Source organism: Astatotilapia calliptera, chromosome 6, assembly GCF_964374335.1.
Source record: "Astatotilapia calliptera chromosome 6, fAstCal68.1, whole genome shotgun sequence".
Lineage (NCBI taxonomy): Eukaryota > Metazoa > Chordata > Actinopteri > Cichliformes > Cichlidae > Astatotilapia > Astatotilapia calliptera.
Window position 1 is genome coordinate 33,459,953 of NC_137427.1, and position 18,093 is coordinate 33,478,045.

Sequence of the window (18,093 nt, forward strand, 5' to 3'; positions counted from 1 at the left end):
ATTAATATTTGTTTTGGTGTCTGCGTTAAAATATTGTCTTTAACACTTTCTCACCTGTGAGGCCCAGTTCGGTCAGATTTAGGCTGTCTATTTTCATCTGCTGTGTGCAGCTGGATGTGGTACTTGCAACGGTGGCATATTAAAAAAAAGTAAGACACTCTAGCACACGTGCACACTTCAGCACCTCTAATTTCAAGTCCTTTCCCAAACTGATAGCATTTCACCAGCAGTGGATAGTTGTGTATTAACTGGGCACAGTCACTTTTTTGTAGTATAGACTGTTCTGCCACTTATATCGTGCCTCCAGGAAACTGCAGAGGGATGATTGCCGTGTGAGTGCATGCACACGAGAACAAAACTAAATTTAGGACAGTGATGTGTTGTATTACTCAGTAACGGGTAAATGCATTACAGTAACACCAACACTGCTTTTTACCCACAGAAAAACCAGGTAGGATGACAAATAGAGGTTTTCACAATTAACCAATAAGCTTATTTAGTAAGCCAGCTGTTTCCCCCATTCTCAGCCTTTCTCACTTGCTAAGCTAACCTTCATATTTCTTATGTAAACATATGAGATATCGAACTTTCCATCAAACTCTCAGTAAGAAAGCACATTTCCCAACTAATCATTTAACCTGGCCCTAAAAAGAGTTGACTCTGAATTTCAGTTAGCAAAGCAAACAAAACAGAGGCATGAAATTATAGTTTCTGCACTAGCATATTACTTTTACTTCTTACCAAGTCATAGTATTTGTAACAAATAATAGAAACTCAGTGCAAAGGGAACAGAAAGTGTTTATGCGAACATAGAAAAAGGGGTTTTCACCATGTTTCACATTTCTTGACACGCTGATTGAATGTCAAGGAGTTACAACCCCAAGGGAAACCACAGCACCGCAGCCTCTTCTTTTCTCAGAAAATTTTCCAATACGTCACTAGAGGCAAGACGGCAAAACTTTAGTCAAAGAAATGTTTAGGGTACACGGCCTGAATAACCCTACAGACATGGAAATGACAGCACGCTGAACAACTCTGGAACGGTAAGTTCAATTTTTACTTGGTTTACTTGGTCTTTTCTAAGAGAGATCAAACACATTTTTTAGTTGCTATGAATGAATGAACCTGCGGTGAAGAAAGATGGTGTTGCAGTGTGATGGAGAAAGTGATAAAGTCTACTCTGAAGCGAGATTAGAAGTGGCTGGTTACGTGCATGTGATGAATGGAAAAGGCTTTCTTTTTTCTGTATTTAATTCATAAAATCATAACAAGTTAAAGCTCACCTATTGTGTTTATGCAAGAGTTCTCACTGTATTTTCCACAATATAATTGTGAACAAGACTTTTCACAGTTATATTGTAATTGTAATATATTCTGCACTAAAGATCACCTAAAAGGTCCAAGTAGACAGAAATATATTTAGATATAAAAACTAGTCCCAGTAAGATACCTAATGCTGTCTTTTTAATAAAAATGCTAACTCGGAAAGGTGCACTTTAAAAGGACGCCAGAGTTAAAGGGTTTCTAAAAGGACATGTGGATAGTTTTGTCAAATAAACAAAAGGCGTCCATGCACACAACAGCTTTTTTGGGGGTTGCAGTTTGAAATGTGTCAGCATGCTAACAAGCAAGTTTATCATGTTGATTTTACACATAGACAGTATTAAACAAATTGAAAGACATGCAGTAGACTTGTAGTCAAGACCGCCTAATCCGAGACCAAGACAAGACCAAGACCAAGTTGAGACGAGACCAAGACCGAGACCGAGACAAAAAAAGTCTTTAAACTGCACTCATGACATCAGATTTGAAAGGATGACTAGTGGTGTTACAAATGTGATCAAATGTGAGTTTTGTACTGAGAGATTTGAAAATGCACACTTTAGTAGTGGAAATAGTACTATACCAATTAAAAAAAACTGTATTGTTACTGCAGTTCGGCATTTATAGATCTGGTAGAACAAGTTATTGTTAAAATCAACTGCTTTAAATTGTGAAATAAATTTTAGCCAAAGATCATTTCCAGACTCTGGCCATATGTTTGAGATAAAGTCCGAATACCACATGTGATTATATAATGCGAATGAGAATCTAAACACATAGAGAACCTAAAACTTCAGCATGGTCCATTTAAACTTAACATGTTTGTACTGATCACGATAAAAAGAAAAGCTTGCGTGAACTTTTCTAGGTTAGCTTGCACATGGATGCAAAACACTAAATCTGAACAAACATTTAATTTTTCATCCTGTTTTTAATACAGTTTAAATGTCAGTGTGGTTCACATGCAAATGCAGCTACTGCTAATGCATTAATATAGATAACACGCTGTGTTTTTGTGTGTTTTTGCTGCGCACGCTCCAATGCTACATCCTGGAGGAAATGAGTCTGTACTTAAGTCAAAGAAGAAAAAGAATGAATAAACACAAATAAAACTGAAGGAAAAACCCAGGAGGAAGTGGTTTCCACCAAACTGTATGTTTAAAGGTATACTATTAAATACAACCTTATTAATCAGCTGAATAATTGGATTAGAGGAAAGTAAAACCTTAATGTTAAACATTTAGAAAGGAAGATCAACTTTCAGGAGTTCATGTTCGTCAGAAGAGTTTTGTGTATTCAAGAGCTCGTCTCGACTTCTGGCAGTGACGTTTACAGTGACTTTGCTTTTTTTGTTGTTGTTTGTTTTTGGGGGGTTTTCGGGGTGGTTCAGGTGATACGCAAAGACGTCACATGATGCTCTTTGACGGTATATCAGGTGGAATCAAATCAGCAGTTGAGAGCAGATCAGTCGCAGGTCAACCAGCAGGTAAGTCACTGACTGAAGTCGTTGACTGTTTTCTTAGTCTGTGTAAGTGGAAGCACAGAGGACAAAATGAGGCAGGATTTTCTGTTTTATCACCTGTTTATAGAACTTATTCTTGTTGTATTCGTATTAATGTATTTCTATATGTGTTTGTGTGTGACTGCATGCACAAAAAAGAGTGAGGAATCAGAATCATCTGTATCTTATCAGCCCCATGATTTTTTACTTTATTCATGTACACATGAATCTGTGCAGGAGAATCAAGGAGCACTCAGTACTGAAGTGAGTACAATCCTTCAACTCTTTGAGTGACTAAACTTTGGAAACAAACCATCCCAGCAGTCTCCAAGTAGGAAAACTGACTACCTGAAGAATGGAGAGAAACAAGAAAACCCTTTCACTGTTTATTCTGCTGCTACTGCTACTGGTCTGCAAAAGTGCGGAGTGTCCCAGGCTTCCAAAGAGTTAGTCGTCTTCTTTCCCCCCCTCTTGATTTATATCATATAACAAACTTTAAGATCTGTTGTTTAACATATTTACTCATTTTCATTTAATCTCTCCTGTTTTAATTCTCACAGATCTCACTTGCTACACTGACTACAATAGAAACATCACATGTTTGTGGAACAGCAAATACGTGTCTGATGACACTGCATGCACCATACATGCTCACTATAAATCTCGATGCCTGTAAGGACCTCGGTCACAAAGAGAAATCCTCAACACATAATACTCACAATACATAAATCACACCTGTTATCATGTACACCAAAAAGAGATTAATACTGTTTTTTTTTTTCAGTTCTTACAGCGCTTCCTGTCACCTAAAGCCTTTTGATGTCTCCAGACCAGCTCTAAAGAAGTGCTCCCTGATCTTTGAAATTGAATACACTGTGAGTGTGTGGAAAAATCAAATTGTTTTCAAGCCCCAGATATACAATCATATGTCCTATATGTCAGTTTGTAGTCTAAGTAGTGATCGATGTTGGATTAATTTTAAAAACTGGTTAGCCAAATTTATCAAGCACATACCACAGGTAACGAAAGAGAGAGGGGTCAGTGAGCAGGGATCTTTAAAAATTGTTTTTTGCCAGAATCATTCTCTTTGACTTTTCCATGTTCTGTATTTGAAGTGAAGTTTAAGGTAATTATAGCTTTTGTCCAGCTTCTTTTTAATGGCATGAAAGTGAAATTGCAATGAAATCTGAAAGTACAGAAAAATCCTTTTAAGTGAATCTATTATTTCTCATTTTCCGCTTCTGATATTTTAATTTCTATTTTACTAGACTTTTGCCTGTTGAACAGTTCAAACTGCACCGCTTTAGTCTTGTACTGAGTGATGATACATGTACTCGTTATCTGTCTAAAAGAAGCTTCATCTCTTCTCTCTTTATAGCTGCTCTCTGTTTATACCAACTCTGTTGTCTGATTGGCTATTTGTGACTCCAATCTTTGACTTTGGCAAACTTCAAATTTGATTTAAACTTTTTTTTTTCCAGTTTCTGTCTTTCCATGAGTTGTCCCTTAATCCGAGCTGCAACCAAATGAAGCAGAGTTTAATCACTTCCTTCAAGCCATTCTGTCACAGTGAGTGTAATCTACAGTATAAATACTGGCTCTTTGTGATTTACAGTGCGAGCTATTCATGGTGACCTAAAACAACTGTGTGTGTGATCTTGCAGTAAAGGTGAATCCTCCTGCAGAGCCAAAAGTCAACTTCACGTCTGTTTCCTGGTTGTCCCAAGTCCCCGAACATGAAAGGATCAGTTCATACAAAAGTAAAGTGCAGTGGAAGAAGCAGGATCAGTCATGGAGTGTAAGTTTAGATTTTGTGACACAATGTGAACAAGTTTAAGTGTAAAGTGATCTTAAAAGTGCACGTTTAAATGACAACCCTGTGGCTGTCTGAATCCAAGCAAGATTTATTCTCAACCCCGCACTGCTTTCTGTCTGTCAGGATCCCGCTGTGCGCAAAACACGTGGCATTCAATGTGGGCAGGAGTGCAAGGCAGAGCTGAAGCCACATTTGCTGATCCAAGGCGAGAGGTATGAGGCACGCGTTCGTGTGCGGTCTATTTTTCAGCACCGCAAGGGAGCCTGGAGTGACTGGAGCCCCACTGCATCATGGGAGTCACCAGCAAGAAGAAAGAAAAAAACTTACCATGTGTAATTGCTATAAACTTTCACAGCACACATTGCAACCTGTACCCAGATATTTAAAATCACAGATGTACGGGATGTATATAAAACTTAGGTTTTTGGTAGCACTTAATAATAATGTCACAATGTTAAGAATTATTAATGTTATAGTAAGGTATTAGCAAGTGTTTAATTCATACTAACAGTGAGTTACTATCAGTGATAGCTGTACATGGTGTAGTAGTAACAGATGTATAAATATATGTGTATTTAAAAATGACATACTGAGGAGGAGTAATTATATATAAAACATGGAGTACACACTGTTAGGTTCATTTTTGAGAGAGAGAAGACAAACATGCTCAAAGCGCGTTGTCTTAAATGTATTAAGCATTTGAAGGCTCAAGTTAAAAAACAGCTGCCGAATCTCTTTGCTCGCTCAGGAGAGCCAAACGAACAAAGAGCAGCACACCCAAATAGTATAGACTTTTATGGTGGGTCACAGAAACAGAATGTTAACATGATTGGTGGAATCAGTTGAGGGTGGCCTTCGGTCTGATACTGGTGCACGTTTCTTCTTCTGCACCTCTCTGGATATCAGCCTTATATGGAGATGACCCTTTCGCAGGCAACACTCCCATTACCATGGCAACCACCTGTCGTTCTCCAGCCTGGCCTGTAGAGTTCAAGAAGGGGGGTTGTCTTGTAGCTATCACAACCTCCATCCACATTCCTGTGAAGGATCTTCCCCCTGTTTGTCTGCCAGCATCAGAGTGAATCCAGACCATTCTTCAATACATTGTGTGCAGTAAAGGATAAACAAATGTGTGTTGCTAATCATCAAGTGTTAGCCTTAAAGATAATAAATCCCATCAACACTTATTACCTCAATAATGCTTAAAAGTGTAATATTATTATAAAGTTCTACCAAGTTTTTTAACTGTGACATGATTTATTTATTTATTTTTTTTGCGAGGAGGGTTTGTTCTCCACCACAGTACGTTCATAATAAAAGAATCAAAAGAATAAAAGAATACATTTTTATAGTCACACAACGCATGCTTCTTATTAAGTGAAGACAAAACAGAAGAAAGACCTCCAAACAAACAGTAACTGAATGATGCTGCAGTAAAGGAATGGGGCTGTCTTATGCAAAAGATTTGAATGCAGACATTAATAATAATAGTAATTAAATGAAGGGTGAATATGTAAACTAAATAAAGTAAAGACAGCACTGAAGCGAGAGAGAAAGAAAAGGAGACGTTAATGTTGCTGCTCAAAGGCAGCAGTAACAGTGAGCCAGTGCAGGTGATTTCAGACTACGAGAAAACTGAGAGGCTCGACAATGATTGATTTAGGCTCCAGAGTCTAGATTCAGGCATGTGCAGTTGTGCAGAGGTCAGTGAAGAGAGCATGGAGGCAGATAGCATCAATATGACTGATAGCCATGATGAACAACCTGAGGCTGAGGAAGAGAAGGAGGGAAGGAATGAACAAAAGGCAGATTTTCAGAGGCTGTTTGGAAGCAGCGGAGGTGTGTTTGGCAAGTCTATCCAGGTTTGTTCTGATTATGAGCGAGTGGAGAAACAGCAGGCTGACAGCCCGGAGCTTCCCAGCTTGGATTCAGGTGTTAGCAGTGGGGGAGAGGAGCAGCTGAGTCAGGATGAGGGCATGGAGGATGTTGATAAGTCCATTGAATCTACACGCTTCCTGTTTCCGCCTCATCCTTCCAGTGCTTTACCATGCTCCCTGCTCTCTTTTCCTCAACTGCCTCTGAACTTGCCTGGGCCACGACTGAGTCCAGCTTTGCAGCTCCAGCCAGGTCACAAGACACAGGGGTTTGCTCTGATGTCAACAGGCAGGTCGGTGGAGCCCTCTGGTGATGGATATATGCCAGTGAAACAGGAGGAGGGCTGAGAACAGACAGCAGGCTCAACTAGCAGGACAACATAGCATGTAGCACATGGAGGAGTCATCACAGTCACTCAGTTCTCAGGAAAATGTAACATCACATAGAACAGAATAGCTCTTTATTGTTATTGTTACAAAAACAATGAAAGGCACTTTGGCATTTCTCCATGTGTGTGAAGTACACAACAGCGTAAGTATTTACACAATAACACAGAAAAAGAAAGTGCTAAGTTGCGGAGAGCGCCGGGCCGCTGCGTCTGCTCGCGCCGCCATCTTGAAGTAAAAAAAAAAAAAAAATCATGTTTCCGCCCGGTTTCGAACCGGGGACCTTTCGCGTGTTAGGCGAACGTGATAACCACTACACTACGGAAACTGCGTAACCGTCCACTCAGTTTTCACAATATGTGAATCATGAATGCATTACCCTTAATATATTTTCTGTCAATGTTTATGCTTGATTAGAAACTCATAGGCAAAAAAATAACGTGACTATTTCTATAATGTAAGGGCTGCCCTCTCTGCCATCCCACTAGCTGACCTAACTGTGCTAAGATTCCCTACATGCACTAAAGTTCTTGGCCACATACATATTGAGTTGCATGGCTATAGAAATCCATACCGTGAAGCCCCAACGCACATTTTTTTAAATTTATGTCATTGGCAGAGGAAGTTTGATGCTGTGCAGAGCCTTGGTGACTTTTACTGCACCCCTACCCATTTATTATGAAAAAGCAGCGCAACTGATTTTGCTTTTTTTTTTTTTTTTTTTGTATAATACAAAATGATTTGTATGATTTAGATTTATACTTAAGTGGCAGCTATTTACTGGCTTTAGAAAGTTATTTTAAATGATGTCATGTCATGAATAACACAAGCTAGTTTCCATAAAAACTAAAAGTGGTGAAATTCTCAAAAAATGAGCGAGAAGTGTATGTAATTTTACATATTTTGTTGTTCTGTGTGTGTGTTTGATGTGTATCTGAAAAACTCACTGCAACACAGTTTTGAAAACACTGAAAGGACCTCAAAACATTTTTTTTTAACTTAAGAGAGGGGCCGAGGACACAGAAAAGACACACCTGCACAAAAACATGAAAACACAGAGAGCGACACATGACAGAGACACAAGGGGAACCTAATGGCCAAGGAACAAAACAGCGAATACAAGAACTTGAAACATAGAATAAACTCAAGACTACTAAATGAACCTAAACTACACCATGATACATAATAGACACCAAAACACAAGAAACTCAAAACACTGGGTTAAATGACCGAGAACCATGACACAGATCTGTTACCAACATACTGAAATGTCATCAAAATGAATGTAATTGATAAAACTCAGAAAGATCTAAAAAGTCTGTCAGATTAATGCCCGAATGTCACAATATGGTTTACTGACTTTAACAGTTCCTTCATTAATATGTGTATGCATCATGGATCTGACACTAAATAATGTTTCATTTTCTTCCTTTGTACATCCCCAAACTGTTATTCTTACATTTGTATAGTAAAAATAGAAAGATCCTGCCTCAGAGTTATATTGAAAAGCTTGTTTGTGCATTTATTACTTAATGTTTAAATTACTTTTATTGTAATTTATTATAATCAGGTTTTCCTAAAAACGCCTTCAGTTAATTTAATCACTAAAAATGATCAATCACAAGTTCTAAACCCTTTCTAACTTCATACATCATATCCTGTCACTTTTCAATCAGTTGGACACGTCTGTTCATTCACGCTTTCCGTGTCTGGGAACAGCAGTACTGAGTAAAATTGCATTTTTGGGGACGAGTTGTATTAAGTTTGTTTTGAATACTTAGCAAACATTCAGCAGCACAGCAGTAGTTGTTAACAACGTCTTCCATGTTTAGTGAGACACTAACTCTCACAATACTTTGCTAGTTTTATTTATGTAGTATCAGGTGCAGCTGTAGTTCCCAGCCATGGTATAACCTACTTCAGCGATGTCAAACTCAATTTAGGGCCATGCACAGTTCACTTTGATCTAGTAGGCTAAACCAGTGAAAGTGCCCTTTCTTTTGGTGTAAAGATGTTTAAATACACATTTAACCCCAATGAATATGAGATAAAGAAGTGCAATTTTGGGTCATATGAGCTCTTAGTTAGTTAGTCTTAGTTAGTTAGTTCAGTTTTCTGCCAAAGCTGGGTCTCTTTGTCAGTGTGAAGCCAAGCGTACTTAAATGTTTTAGCATAAACCGAGCAGATGTTCACCAAACGTCTGGCCCGTGAACTGTGGTAAGAACACGGACTCAACCATGCTGTGCTGAAGTTTGTAGTTAAAAGAGCTCTCGTCCTGTATAAACCGCTAATATTGAGACAGACAGTAAATGGAGAAGTCCTCCAACATTTCTGCAGGATCGTATGCCCCGTTTCCCCTTAGTTTTTTTTTCTCTGATTAGAATACATAAAGTGTGTCCATGTGATTCTATTAGAAAACTGTGTTTTCATTCTGCAAGTTAATCGATATTTGGAGAGGAGAGACTGAGAAGGTGAGAGGTGATGGGACCCTGGGGATACACCAGGACTGATTCAACAGTGTGTGAGGAAGAGGGGGAGAAAGGGGAGCCAGCAGCTGCTAAGAGATGCAGAGGAGAACAAGGGGAGAATAGACAGCTGTTCTCTGTAGTTGAGGAACTGGTGAAAACATTTAAAACAGTTTCTAAAAATTTGCTTCCTGTATTTGCAGAAGTATCTCCAACCCAAACTATAACAGCTGCATACAGGGAACCACTGATGTTTATGCTGCACGACAGGATTTGACAGAGAAAGAAAGAAAGAAAAAAAAAAGTGAACCACGGACAAGTTTGATAATTCTTTGATTTATCCAGAATATATTTAGTTAAACTGTTGTTTTCATCAAAGTGGGATTGTGCTGGTTTCAGTGGGAAAAGTATGAAGTTTATTTAAATAAAAAGTTCAAAGACCTGTGAAAGGTTGTAAATTAATAAAGTTTGTCAGTATTTTATAAGGATGTCATGTTTCTGTATCACATCTGTCCCGTTTGAGCCTCTTACCCAAACATCAGTCTGTTTGGTGCTCCGATATCTTCAACATCTTACGTAAATTGTACTGCAGTTTTCTCATCCAATAAAATAATATTTACTTCATCAGTTTGTCTTCAGTTTTATGTGAAACATACAAGGATCAAATCTTTTTAGTTTATTTTAGGGATATGGGATATTGTCCTTAAATATAATTAAAGCTTTCAGACAGTGTGTATGAATATTTCTCTGTCAGACAGTCACACAAGTATAAATGATACAAAACAGAAATGTATACCTTGAATTTTAACTGAAATACAATATTTGAGACAACTACATTTTTTGTTTCAAAATTTTTTGTATAGTAAAATCTCAATAATGTAAATCCTATTACATTTGTAACATCACAATGAAATGAGACTCGTTTCAAGAGCTACACTAGCAAACCAGTTTACTAGCTAAACTTAGCATAATTGTTGGCTAAAGGGACTCGGTGCATGGTTGTGGTGTTCTCCCAGATGCATCAAACAATACAATTTTCTCTGTTTAAAGTCAAACAAATGATATAAAATAAAGCTCTATTTCCATCGAACATGTCAAACATGAGCTGTCCACCACAGCTGTAGCTGCTTATGGCGCGGTTGCTAGGTAACAGAAACTTTCAGTAGCAATGAGCAATAAACCCTATACTATACAGAGGTAAGAGATCACAATCTTCATATCAGAACTTATATTTAAGTTTCAAAAGTTAAAAACAAAACAAAACAAAAACAAAGAGATGAGATGTTTAAACTGTTTAAGAACTAGTTTTGAAATCATAATACTTTCACTTCACTGCTTTCACAGTCATAGTAACCATGAAACAATTTTAACAAATAAAGAGTTTCGGTTTAACAAGTCTACAAGGTGCCATTGGTGGCTGACGTGTGAAGTAACTTGATAAAGAGTACAAAGGGAATTGAAAAAAAGCACATACTCATAGTGGCTGTTGTGGTGTTTCACAGTTCTTCATATGAAGTCTCAAAATATGTGACCAATCATATCACTAAGTTACTGTTGTCAGAAAAAAACCCACAGTTCGTAGCTTCTTCTGTTCTTTTCTTTGAACTCTCTTTCATAAGTCACACTAGATGTAAAGAAGTGTTATATAGGACAAAGGTAAAGCTTAAATTATCTTACAGACATTGAAATGACAGAACACTGAACACACCCGGACTGGTATGTTCTTAATGTCACTTTATGTTTTTTTAAATTATATTTTAGTTTAATAGGCAGGCAAAACAGACAGGCTAAGAGCAAAGTGCTCTGTTAGGTTGAAGGTCTTTAACATAAGACCGTGTGTGTGAGGAGAGGAATTTTAAATTATATTCTGGATTTAACAGGGAGGCAATGAAAAGAACCAATATTGGAGAAATATGCTCTCTTCCTTTTGGTAGTGCCAGAGCCAGCAAATTGGCCAATGTGACGTGGCGACCCAGTCCTGACAGCAAAGAACGGCAACAGTAGGAGACAAAGCGTGTGATTGGCAGCAGGGCAGAGGTATACCTCTGCCTACATTTGTGAGTAGGGTTTCCACGAGCTGGGCTGGGATGTGATGGCCCCAGTGAACCGGCCGGTCAGCTGCCGGCTCAGCTGCCGGCCCAGCAGCCAGCCCAGCTGCTTCTGATGCTGGGCCAAATGATGCAGCACTGGCGGCGATGTCCGCATGGCAGGCGACGGCCCAGGACGAGCAGCTGGCTGTTCTGTGGGAACAAGCACCACCAAGCAGCACCAGCACGTCCTGCCCTGCTGTCAGTGATGCTCAACTGGATGGCGGAGGGAGAGGATCCACAGGTTTTCAGGCCACGGTGCTGGCATGTCGCTGGCCGGAGGAGGAGAGGGCGACACAGCTTTTGCCACTGACAGGGGTTTTGAGCCTGTCACCAGCGTCTCGGGGGGTGTTCGAGGTCATCTGCTGGGTGGTGTTGTGGATCGCATGGGCCTCTCCCCGGAGGATGTCAGAGAGATGGCAGTAGGAGGCGCACTGTAGGAGGCGCGTATGCTGAACCTTGTGTTCCTCGAGCAGTTTGTGAAGGGGCTGCCCGAGGCCACTGCCCGCTGGGTCCGCTAGCGGCTGGAGGAGGACTATCCTCCGCCTGTGAGCGCTTTGGCACGAGCGATGTGCCCACGGCAGCACCCGCTGCTTGTTGATAGTAAGAGCAACAAGCGCTTTCACGTCAAAAGTCGTCATAAATAAGCCTCCAATAACACCAGAAAAAGTCGCCAGATTTGTCGCTAGTCGCTTTTTAGAAAAAAAAAAAAAACGACGCTAAGGGGGGTTTGAAAACTCTCTAAATATAGCGACAAAATCGCTAAGTTGGCAACACTGTTTTCAGGGTATTTAAAAAAATTCAAAACAAAACAAAACCGTGCATCTCAATGTGTATTCTCTGAGCATGCGCAGAATTACGCACAGCTGTCATGTGATCCTGTGATCCTGTGATCGAACAAAGGATCAAAGGCTCAAAGAGCGCTGACGTCAAATTCGCAGCCACGAAAGTCTATAAATAGCCCCTCTTCACCGTTGCAAACACAGTTTTACTTGGAACATTTTCAGAAACAGCGAGTTGTGTTTAGCAAACCAGAAACCTTTCAGAAAGGGACTATTTTAAAGTTAAATAATTAAGCACACGTATTTTTCTTTCGACACGTTGCATTAAGCTTTTAAAGAAATGTCACGAGAAATAGTCAATAATTCACAGTCTGACAGAGCGATTCCAGCGGAATCAATCGAACTATGTGGGTTAGTGGAGAGAGAAATATCGGAGCCTAGGGACCTTCAAATGAAAATACAAGAACTCCAGTTGGAGTTAAGCACCCTAAAGCGCGAAAAGAAATATTACAAAAAGAATTACTATCGCTTTAAAAATGAGCGTGAACAAATGAGTACAGATGTGCATGACAGGAATGTCCACTTTAGGGAAAGCATGGTTGAGCTTGAAGAAGTGACTCAACAGTCAGATAACATCCAAGCTCTAATTGTTGCAGAGAATAAAAATTTGCAAGCAGAGGTTAGAACCTTTCGGATGATGCTCCATGAATTTCAGGAAAAGGAAGCATCTCTGCTTGAGCAGAACAGCAACATTGTTGCTGAGTTGTCTCAGATTGAAAGGGAGAGAAATGAACAGAAGAAAGAGAACGCACATCTCAAGGAAGCGTTAGTGAGACTTGAGCACCAAGTGGGAGAAGCTCACCATAAAATATCAAAAAAAGAAGAGATAATAGAAAAACAGAATAGAGAAATAGATCACAAGACTGAACAGATAGTTGAGCTGAAAAAAGAAATCTGTACTCTTCAGCGTCGGGTGAGACAGGCTCTGGATGACAAACAGTCACAGGTGGAATCTCTGGAGGCTAAATTGCAGGAACAGGTTAAAACCGTTCAAATGATGCACTGTGACTTTCAGGAAAAGGAAGAATATCTCCTTAAGGAGAACAGCAGCATTGCTGCTGAGATAAACAAATTAAAAACAGCAAACACAAATCTCAAGAAACGTTTACAAAATCTTGAGTATCAAGAAAAGACAACAGAAAGTCTGACACTGCAAATATTTTGGCTGAAAGAAAAAGTCAAAAAGCAAAATTTCAAGATTGTTCATAACGAAGATCTCATAGATGAACTTTATGAACATCTTAAAATGAAAAGAGAAATAATTAATAATCTTCAGGATGAGCTGAGAAGGGAGGAGGAAGAAGAAATATTAGCTGCTGTTCACAACATCACTGGTGAACCTCTGCAGCTGGAGAATCTTGCTCCTGAACCCGAGGAGCTTTTTTTTCCTGCCTTGGAACCACCTCCTGATGTGGTGCCGACACAGGAGAATCTTGGTCTTCAACCTGAAGAGCTTGATTGTCCTGTCTCAGAACCATCTCCTGACGTGGCTCCGACTAGTGGTTCATGGCGTCATGGTGCCAAACGCCTACTTAAAATAGGTTTAGGTGTTGCCGCAGTAGGCCTTATTATACCTGCAGCTTACTGGGGCTTTTCAATGCTTAACAGTGATTGCCTATTTAACTCTGTCTATGGCCTCCTTGAGCCATATTGCCACCTTGGTGATGGATTAGTTCCCTTTTAAAGACTAGTAATGATGGACTGCTTTTCATCCACAGTCCAGAAAACCATACGTTGTTCATGTTAGACAACGTGCGCAACATTTAGCTAACTTGTGCTCTCATTTTTCTTTTCTTTTGCCTCTCACCCCCCAACCAGTCGCGACAGATGGCTGCCCCTTCCTGAGCCTGGTTCTGTCAAAGGTTTCTTCCTGTTTAAAGGGAGTTTTTCCTTTCCACTGTGCCTAGTGCTTGCTCACAGGGGATCATTTGATTGTTGGGGTTTAATTTGTTAAAAAACACAACAAATTAGGTGAGGGGTTCACATAATAGAGAGCACGACAAAAACTACAAATTTTTAAAAAATTTGTTAGTTGCAAATCAAAATAAAGACAACAATTTCTGAAAAACATCTCTTACGGCTCTGTTTATTTGCTTAAATGAACACTTGTATTTTTTGTCATAGAAGAATATATACATTGTCTTAAATATCTAATAATTTTAAATTTAGCCCTGCGCTGCATGAGATAAACTGAGATGAGATAAACTGAGATGAGATAAACTGTGGCACAGACGGCTGTCGGCCTGGCGAGGGAGAGTTCCTCTTCAACCTCCAGACGGAACCCAGTTTGTTACTCGCAGCCAGTGCCGTAGCTCCGCAAACGCACATAACGCACACTGCGTAGGGCACCAAATGGCCGGTAGGGCACCAAAAAAATCAGGGTCGTAAAAAAAAAAAGTAAACCATATTAATACTATAAATATCATATGCATTAATATGGTTAAACAATACAAAAGCAACATAAAACAATTTTCCCGAGAAAAGGGGTGAATCTGCTTTGTGCCCTGTCTCCAGTCTCCTCCTGGTGCCCCCCCACTCCCAGTGGTCTGTTCTATAATTGGTAAACACCTGTTTGAACATGGCCTCGAAACGGCAACAGGAGTCGGGAGCGGAGAAAAGAAAGAAGAAGAGGAAGCGTGATGAAACTCAGGCGTCGCTTGCCGGTAAGGCAATGTTTAAATAATAATAATAAAAAAAGTTCATTATTGTAGCCCTTGCTTGCACGCTCATGTCCGTCAACTCTGTGATAGCTCCTGTTAGCAGTGTTCATACTGTGTTAACAAATGTTGCAAATGATTGATGTTGGGTAGTTTGTTTACGTTGTGGATATGAATATAGAATGGACTACTAAAAGCAACTCATCATGGTCACTCAATTGACGGTTTTCAGATAACGTTAGCAATCGTGACTCACGATTGCTAACGTTATCGTGATTCGTGAGACTAGCATTTCCCTCCTCAGGTTGCTAGCTGGCTAACGTCATGCATGCTACTGATTAACCTTAACTTTGGGATAGGTCAGTGATGCAGTCAAGTATTATTATCAGATTAGACAAGATTACTTTGTATGTTGCTGCATTTCAGGATATCTATAAAGACGCATATCTTATTTATGCCATTGACGTCTGAACACAAATAGTTCTCGTCTTTCTTTAGGGTCATAGATCAAGGGCGACATCTGTTGGTGAAACTGTAATATGAAACCTATATCTTCCAGTAATATAGATTTCCTACTTGCGCATTTATATCAAATTATGTACAGCATGTTTATATTGCCATTTGCCATTATGAAAATCTATACATGTAAAATATAGTTAGTAATTTTTAAATGTACCAGTGACTTACTTAATTTATTAGTCTTATAATGCAATCTTTCGTAGGCCTACTGTAGATTCAAAATTGTATTTCTGTAAAATCCCTGAATATTTTCTCTTGTATGCAGGGTCAATGCTTAAATATGTTCAAGGAGGATCTCAAGGACAGGATGAACCATCCAGTAGTAGTGCCATCCCTGGACATCAACCACCAGCCATTGTAGACCCTGCAACAATCCCTAGCCAAGAAGAACAAGAACCATCAACCACCAGTTCAGGTACAGTTCCATACACAAGTACCACTGAGAGTCCTGTCACTGAGAGACTATCAGAAAGTGACACTGTGGAGACATGTGTGCCCCCTTCAACCGATCCTGCTCTTTGGCCAGCTCACATTGTAGATGCTGATCGTGTTGAAATTGTGCGGAGAGGTCCTTTTAATGTCAGCTCTGATTTTAATTTTCCAAAGGGGCCTGATGGAAGAGCATTTCACACTAGCCTTAAGTTCAAAATTCTTCCCAATGGAGAAAAGGTTCACCGGAGCTGGTTAGTGTACTCACCGCAGAACAATGCTGTGTTCTGCTTTGCATGTAAGCTTTTCAGTGTGAAGGATATAAAGCTGAGTACAGAGGGCTTCAGTGACTGGTCGAACATCAACATCCGTTTGAGGGGTCATGAGTGTAGCCAAGACCACATACAGTGCATGCTTAAGTGGAGAGAACTGGACACACGGCTAAAGAAAAGCATGGCAATAGATCAACAGGAGTTGACCTTACTAGAGGCAGAAAGGAAAAAGTGGCGAGAGATTCTCAAACGATTACTCTCAATAACTCTCTCACTGGCTTCCAGAAATTTGTCTTTTAGGGGCTCTTCTGACTGTCTTTATGAGCCGGACAATGGCAACTTCTTGAAGGAAGTAGAGCTTATGGCAACATATGACCTTGTAATGGCAAATCACTTGGCCAACATAAAAGATGAAGGTTCCCACACACATTACCTCAGCCCTGAGACACAGAACGAACTAATTCAGATTATCTCTTCAGAAACATTCCGCGCCATTGTGAAGCAAATCCAGTTGGCAAAATACTTCTCCATCATTCTTGACTGTACTCCAGATGTGAGTCACACTGAACAAATGTCAGTCATAGTACGCATTGTTTGTTTCCAAGCACAACCAGATATTAAAGAATACTTTCTTGGCTATATAAACGTGGAGCAAACAACTGGCCTTAACCTGTCCAATGTTGTCCTTGACAAGTTGAAGGAGCTTGGCATTCCATTTGAAAACTGTCGAGGACAGGCCTATGACAATGGGGCCAACATGAAGGGGAAGAAGCAAGGTGTTCAGGCCAGACTGCTACAATTAAACCCGAGAGCATTGTTTGTGCCTTGTGGAGCTCACACGATGAATCTGGTCATAGCTGATGCTGCCAAGTCCTCTCCAGATGCAACTGGCTACTTTGGGTATTTGCAGAAGTTGTTCAATTTCTTTTCCAGTGCCACCCAGCGATGGGCCATTTTAACAAAACATGTGAAATTGACACTTAAATCTTGGAGTGACGTTAGATGGGAAAGCAGGCTTCAAAGTGTAACTGCTGTCCGGAGTCAGACAAAAGAAGTGAGGGATGCTCTCCTGGAGGCCAGAGAAGCTGTAAGTGATGCAGTCGCAAAGGTGGAGGCTCAAGTGCTTGCTGAGGAAGTAGCCTCATTTCGATTTTTGATTTGCTCCATCGTGTGGTGTGAACTTCTTACAATCACAAACCAGGTGAACAAGTTACTACAGTCCAGCTCCATGCAGCTCGATGTTGCTGTCAGGCTCATTGACACTGCCAAAAGTAACCTCTCTAAATACAGACAGTCTGGGTTTGATGAGGCTGTGTCAGCTGCCAAAGAACTCTGTGAGGCCCTGAACATAGAACCACAGTTGAAGGAGAAAAGGCTCAGGAGCACAAAAAGGCAGTTTGCATATGAAGCTGTTGATGAGCCCCTCCATGATGCCCTTAAAAAGCTTGAGGTCACATTTTTCAATTGTGTTGTGGACTCTGCTTTAATCTCCCTACAGGAGAGGTTTGAGACCATGAATCAAGTGAAGGAGAAATATGGAGTGCTGCTTGATTTCAGCAAAGTGAATGGGATGTCCAAGGAGGATTTAAAAAAACACTGCACTGAAGTACAGAAGACACTGACAGATAAGGGAGTAGCTGACATTGATGGACCTGAGATGATGCAGGAAATCATCAACCTTCCTCAGCTGCCACCACAGACGTCTGCTTTGGAAATGCTGTCATTTTTACATGACAATCAGCTTCAAGAGGTATATCCCAATCTGTGGATTGCTCTGCGTATTGCACTGACCCTGCCTGTCACAGTTGCCTCTGCTGAGCGAAGCTTTTCAAAGCTCAAACTCATTAAAACGTACCTGCGTTCATCAATGGGGCAGGAACGTTTAAGTGGTCTGGCTGTTATCAGCATCAATGGTGACGTG

The 18,093-nt window shown here is 40.2% G+C and overlaps 1 protein-coding gene, 1 long non-coding RNA gene and 1 other non-coding gene across 5 annotated transcripts; 2 read left to right on the top strand and 1 right to left on the bottom strand.

Annotated features, from left to right (window-relative positions):
• The first annotated feature begins 690 nt into the window (after positions 1–690).
• On the top strand, positions 691–6,000 carry LOC113023345 (uncharacterized). 3 transcript variants are annotated; one of them, XM_026169362.2, is made up of 8 exons: positions 693–1,043; positions 2,714–2,809; positions 3,062–3,270; positions 3,385–3,496; positions 3,609–3,699; positions 4,306–4,393; positions 4,489–4,622; positions 4,764–6,000. In XM_026169362.2, the coding sequence occupies exons 3-8, from the start codon at positions 3,180–3,182 to the stop codon at positions 4,974–4,976; spliced, it is 729 nt and encodes a 242-aa protein (XP_026025147.1). In that variant the 5' UTR covers positions 693–1,043; positions 2,714–2,809; positions 3,062–3,179; the 3' UTR covers positions 4,977–6,000. The 3 variants fall into 3 exon arrangements, with proteins under 3 accessions (XP_026025148.1, XP_026025147.1, XP_026025146.1); XM_026169361.2 differs by lacking the exon at positions 693–1,043 and adding an exon at positions 1,071–2,487; XM_026169363.2 differs by lacking the exon at positions 2,714–2,809 and having other exon boundaries at positions 691–1,043.
• Positions 6,001–7,156: 1,156 nt separating this feature from the next.
• Positions 7,157–7,229, bottom strand: trnav-aac (transfer RNA valine (anticodon AAC)). The gene has a single exon. It is a non-coding gene; the product is annotated as a tRNA-Val (tRNA).
• A 5,221-nt stretch (positions 7,230–12,450) lies between these two features.
• On the top strand, positions 12,451–18,093 carry LOC145429542 (uncharacterized). Its single transcript, XR_013909785.1, has 3 exons — positions 12,451–14,958; positions 15,737–15,886; positions 17,671–18,093. It is a non-coding gene; the product is annotated as an uncharacterized LOC145429542 (long non-coding RNA).

Excerpts from the sequence above, each read along its gene's own strand:
- LOC113023345 (XM_026169363.2), top strand. The coding sequence starts at position 3,180 with ATGGAGAGAAACAAGAAAACCCTTTCACTGTTTATTCTGCTGCTACTG. Across the intron at positions 3,271-3,384 it reads GTGTCCCAGGCTTCCAAAGA|ATCTCACTTGCTACACTGAC; the intron begins GTTAGTCGTCTT and ends TAATTCTCACAG. Across the intron at positions 3,497-3,608 it reads CACTATAAATCTCGATGCCT|TTCTTACAGCGCTTCCTGTC; the intron begins GTAAGGACCTCG and ends TTTTTTTTTCAG.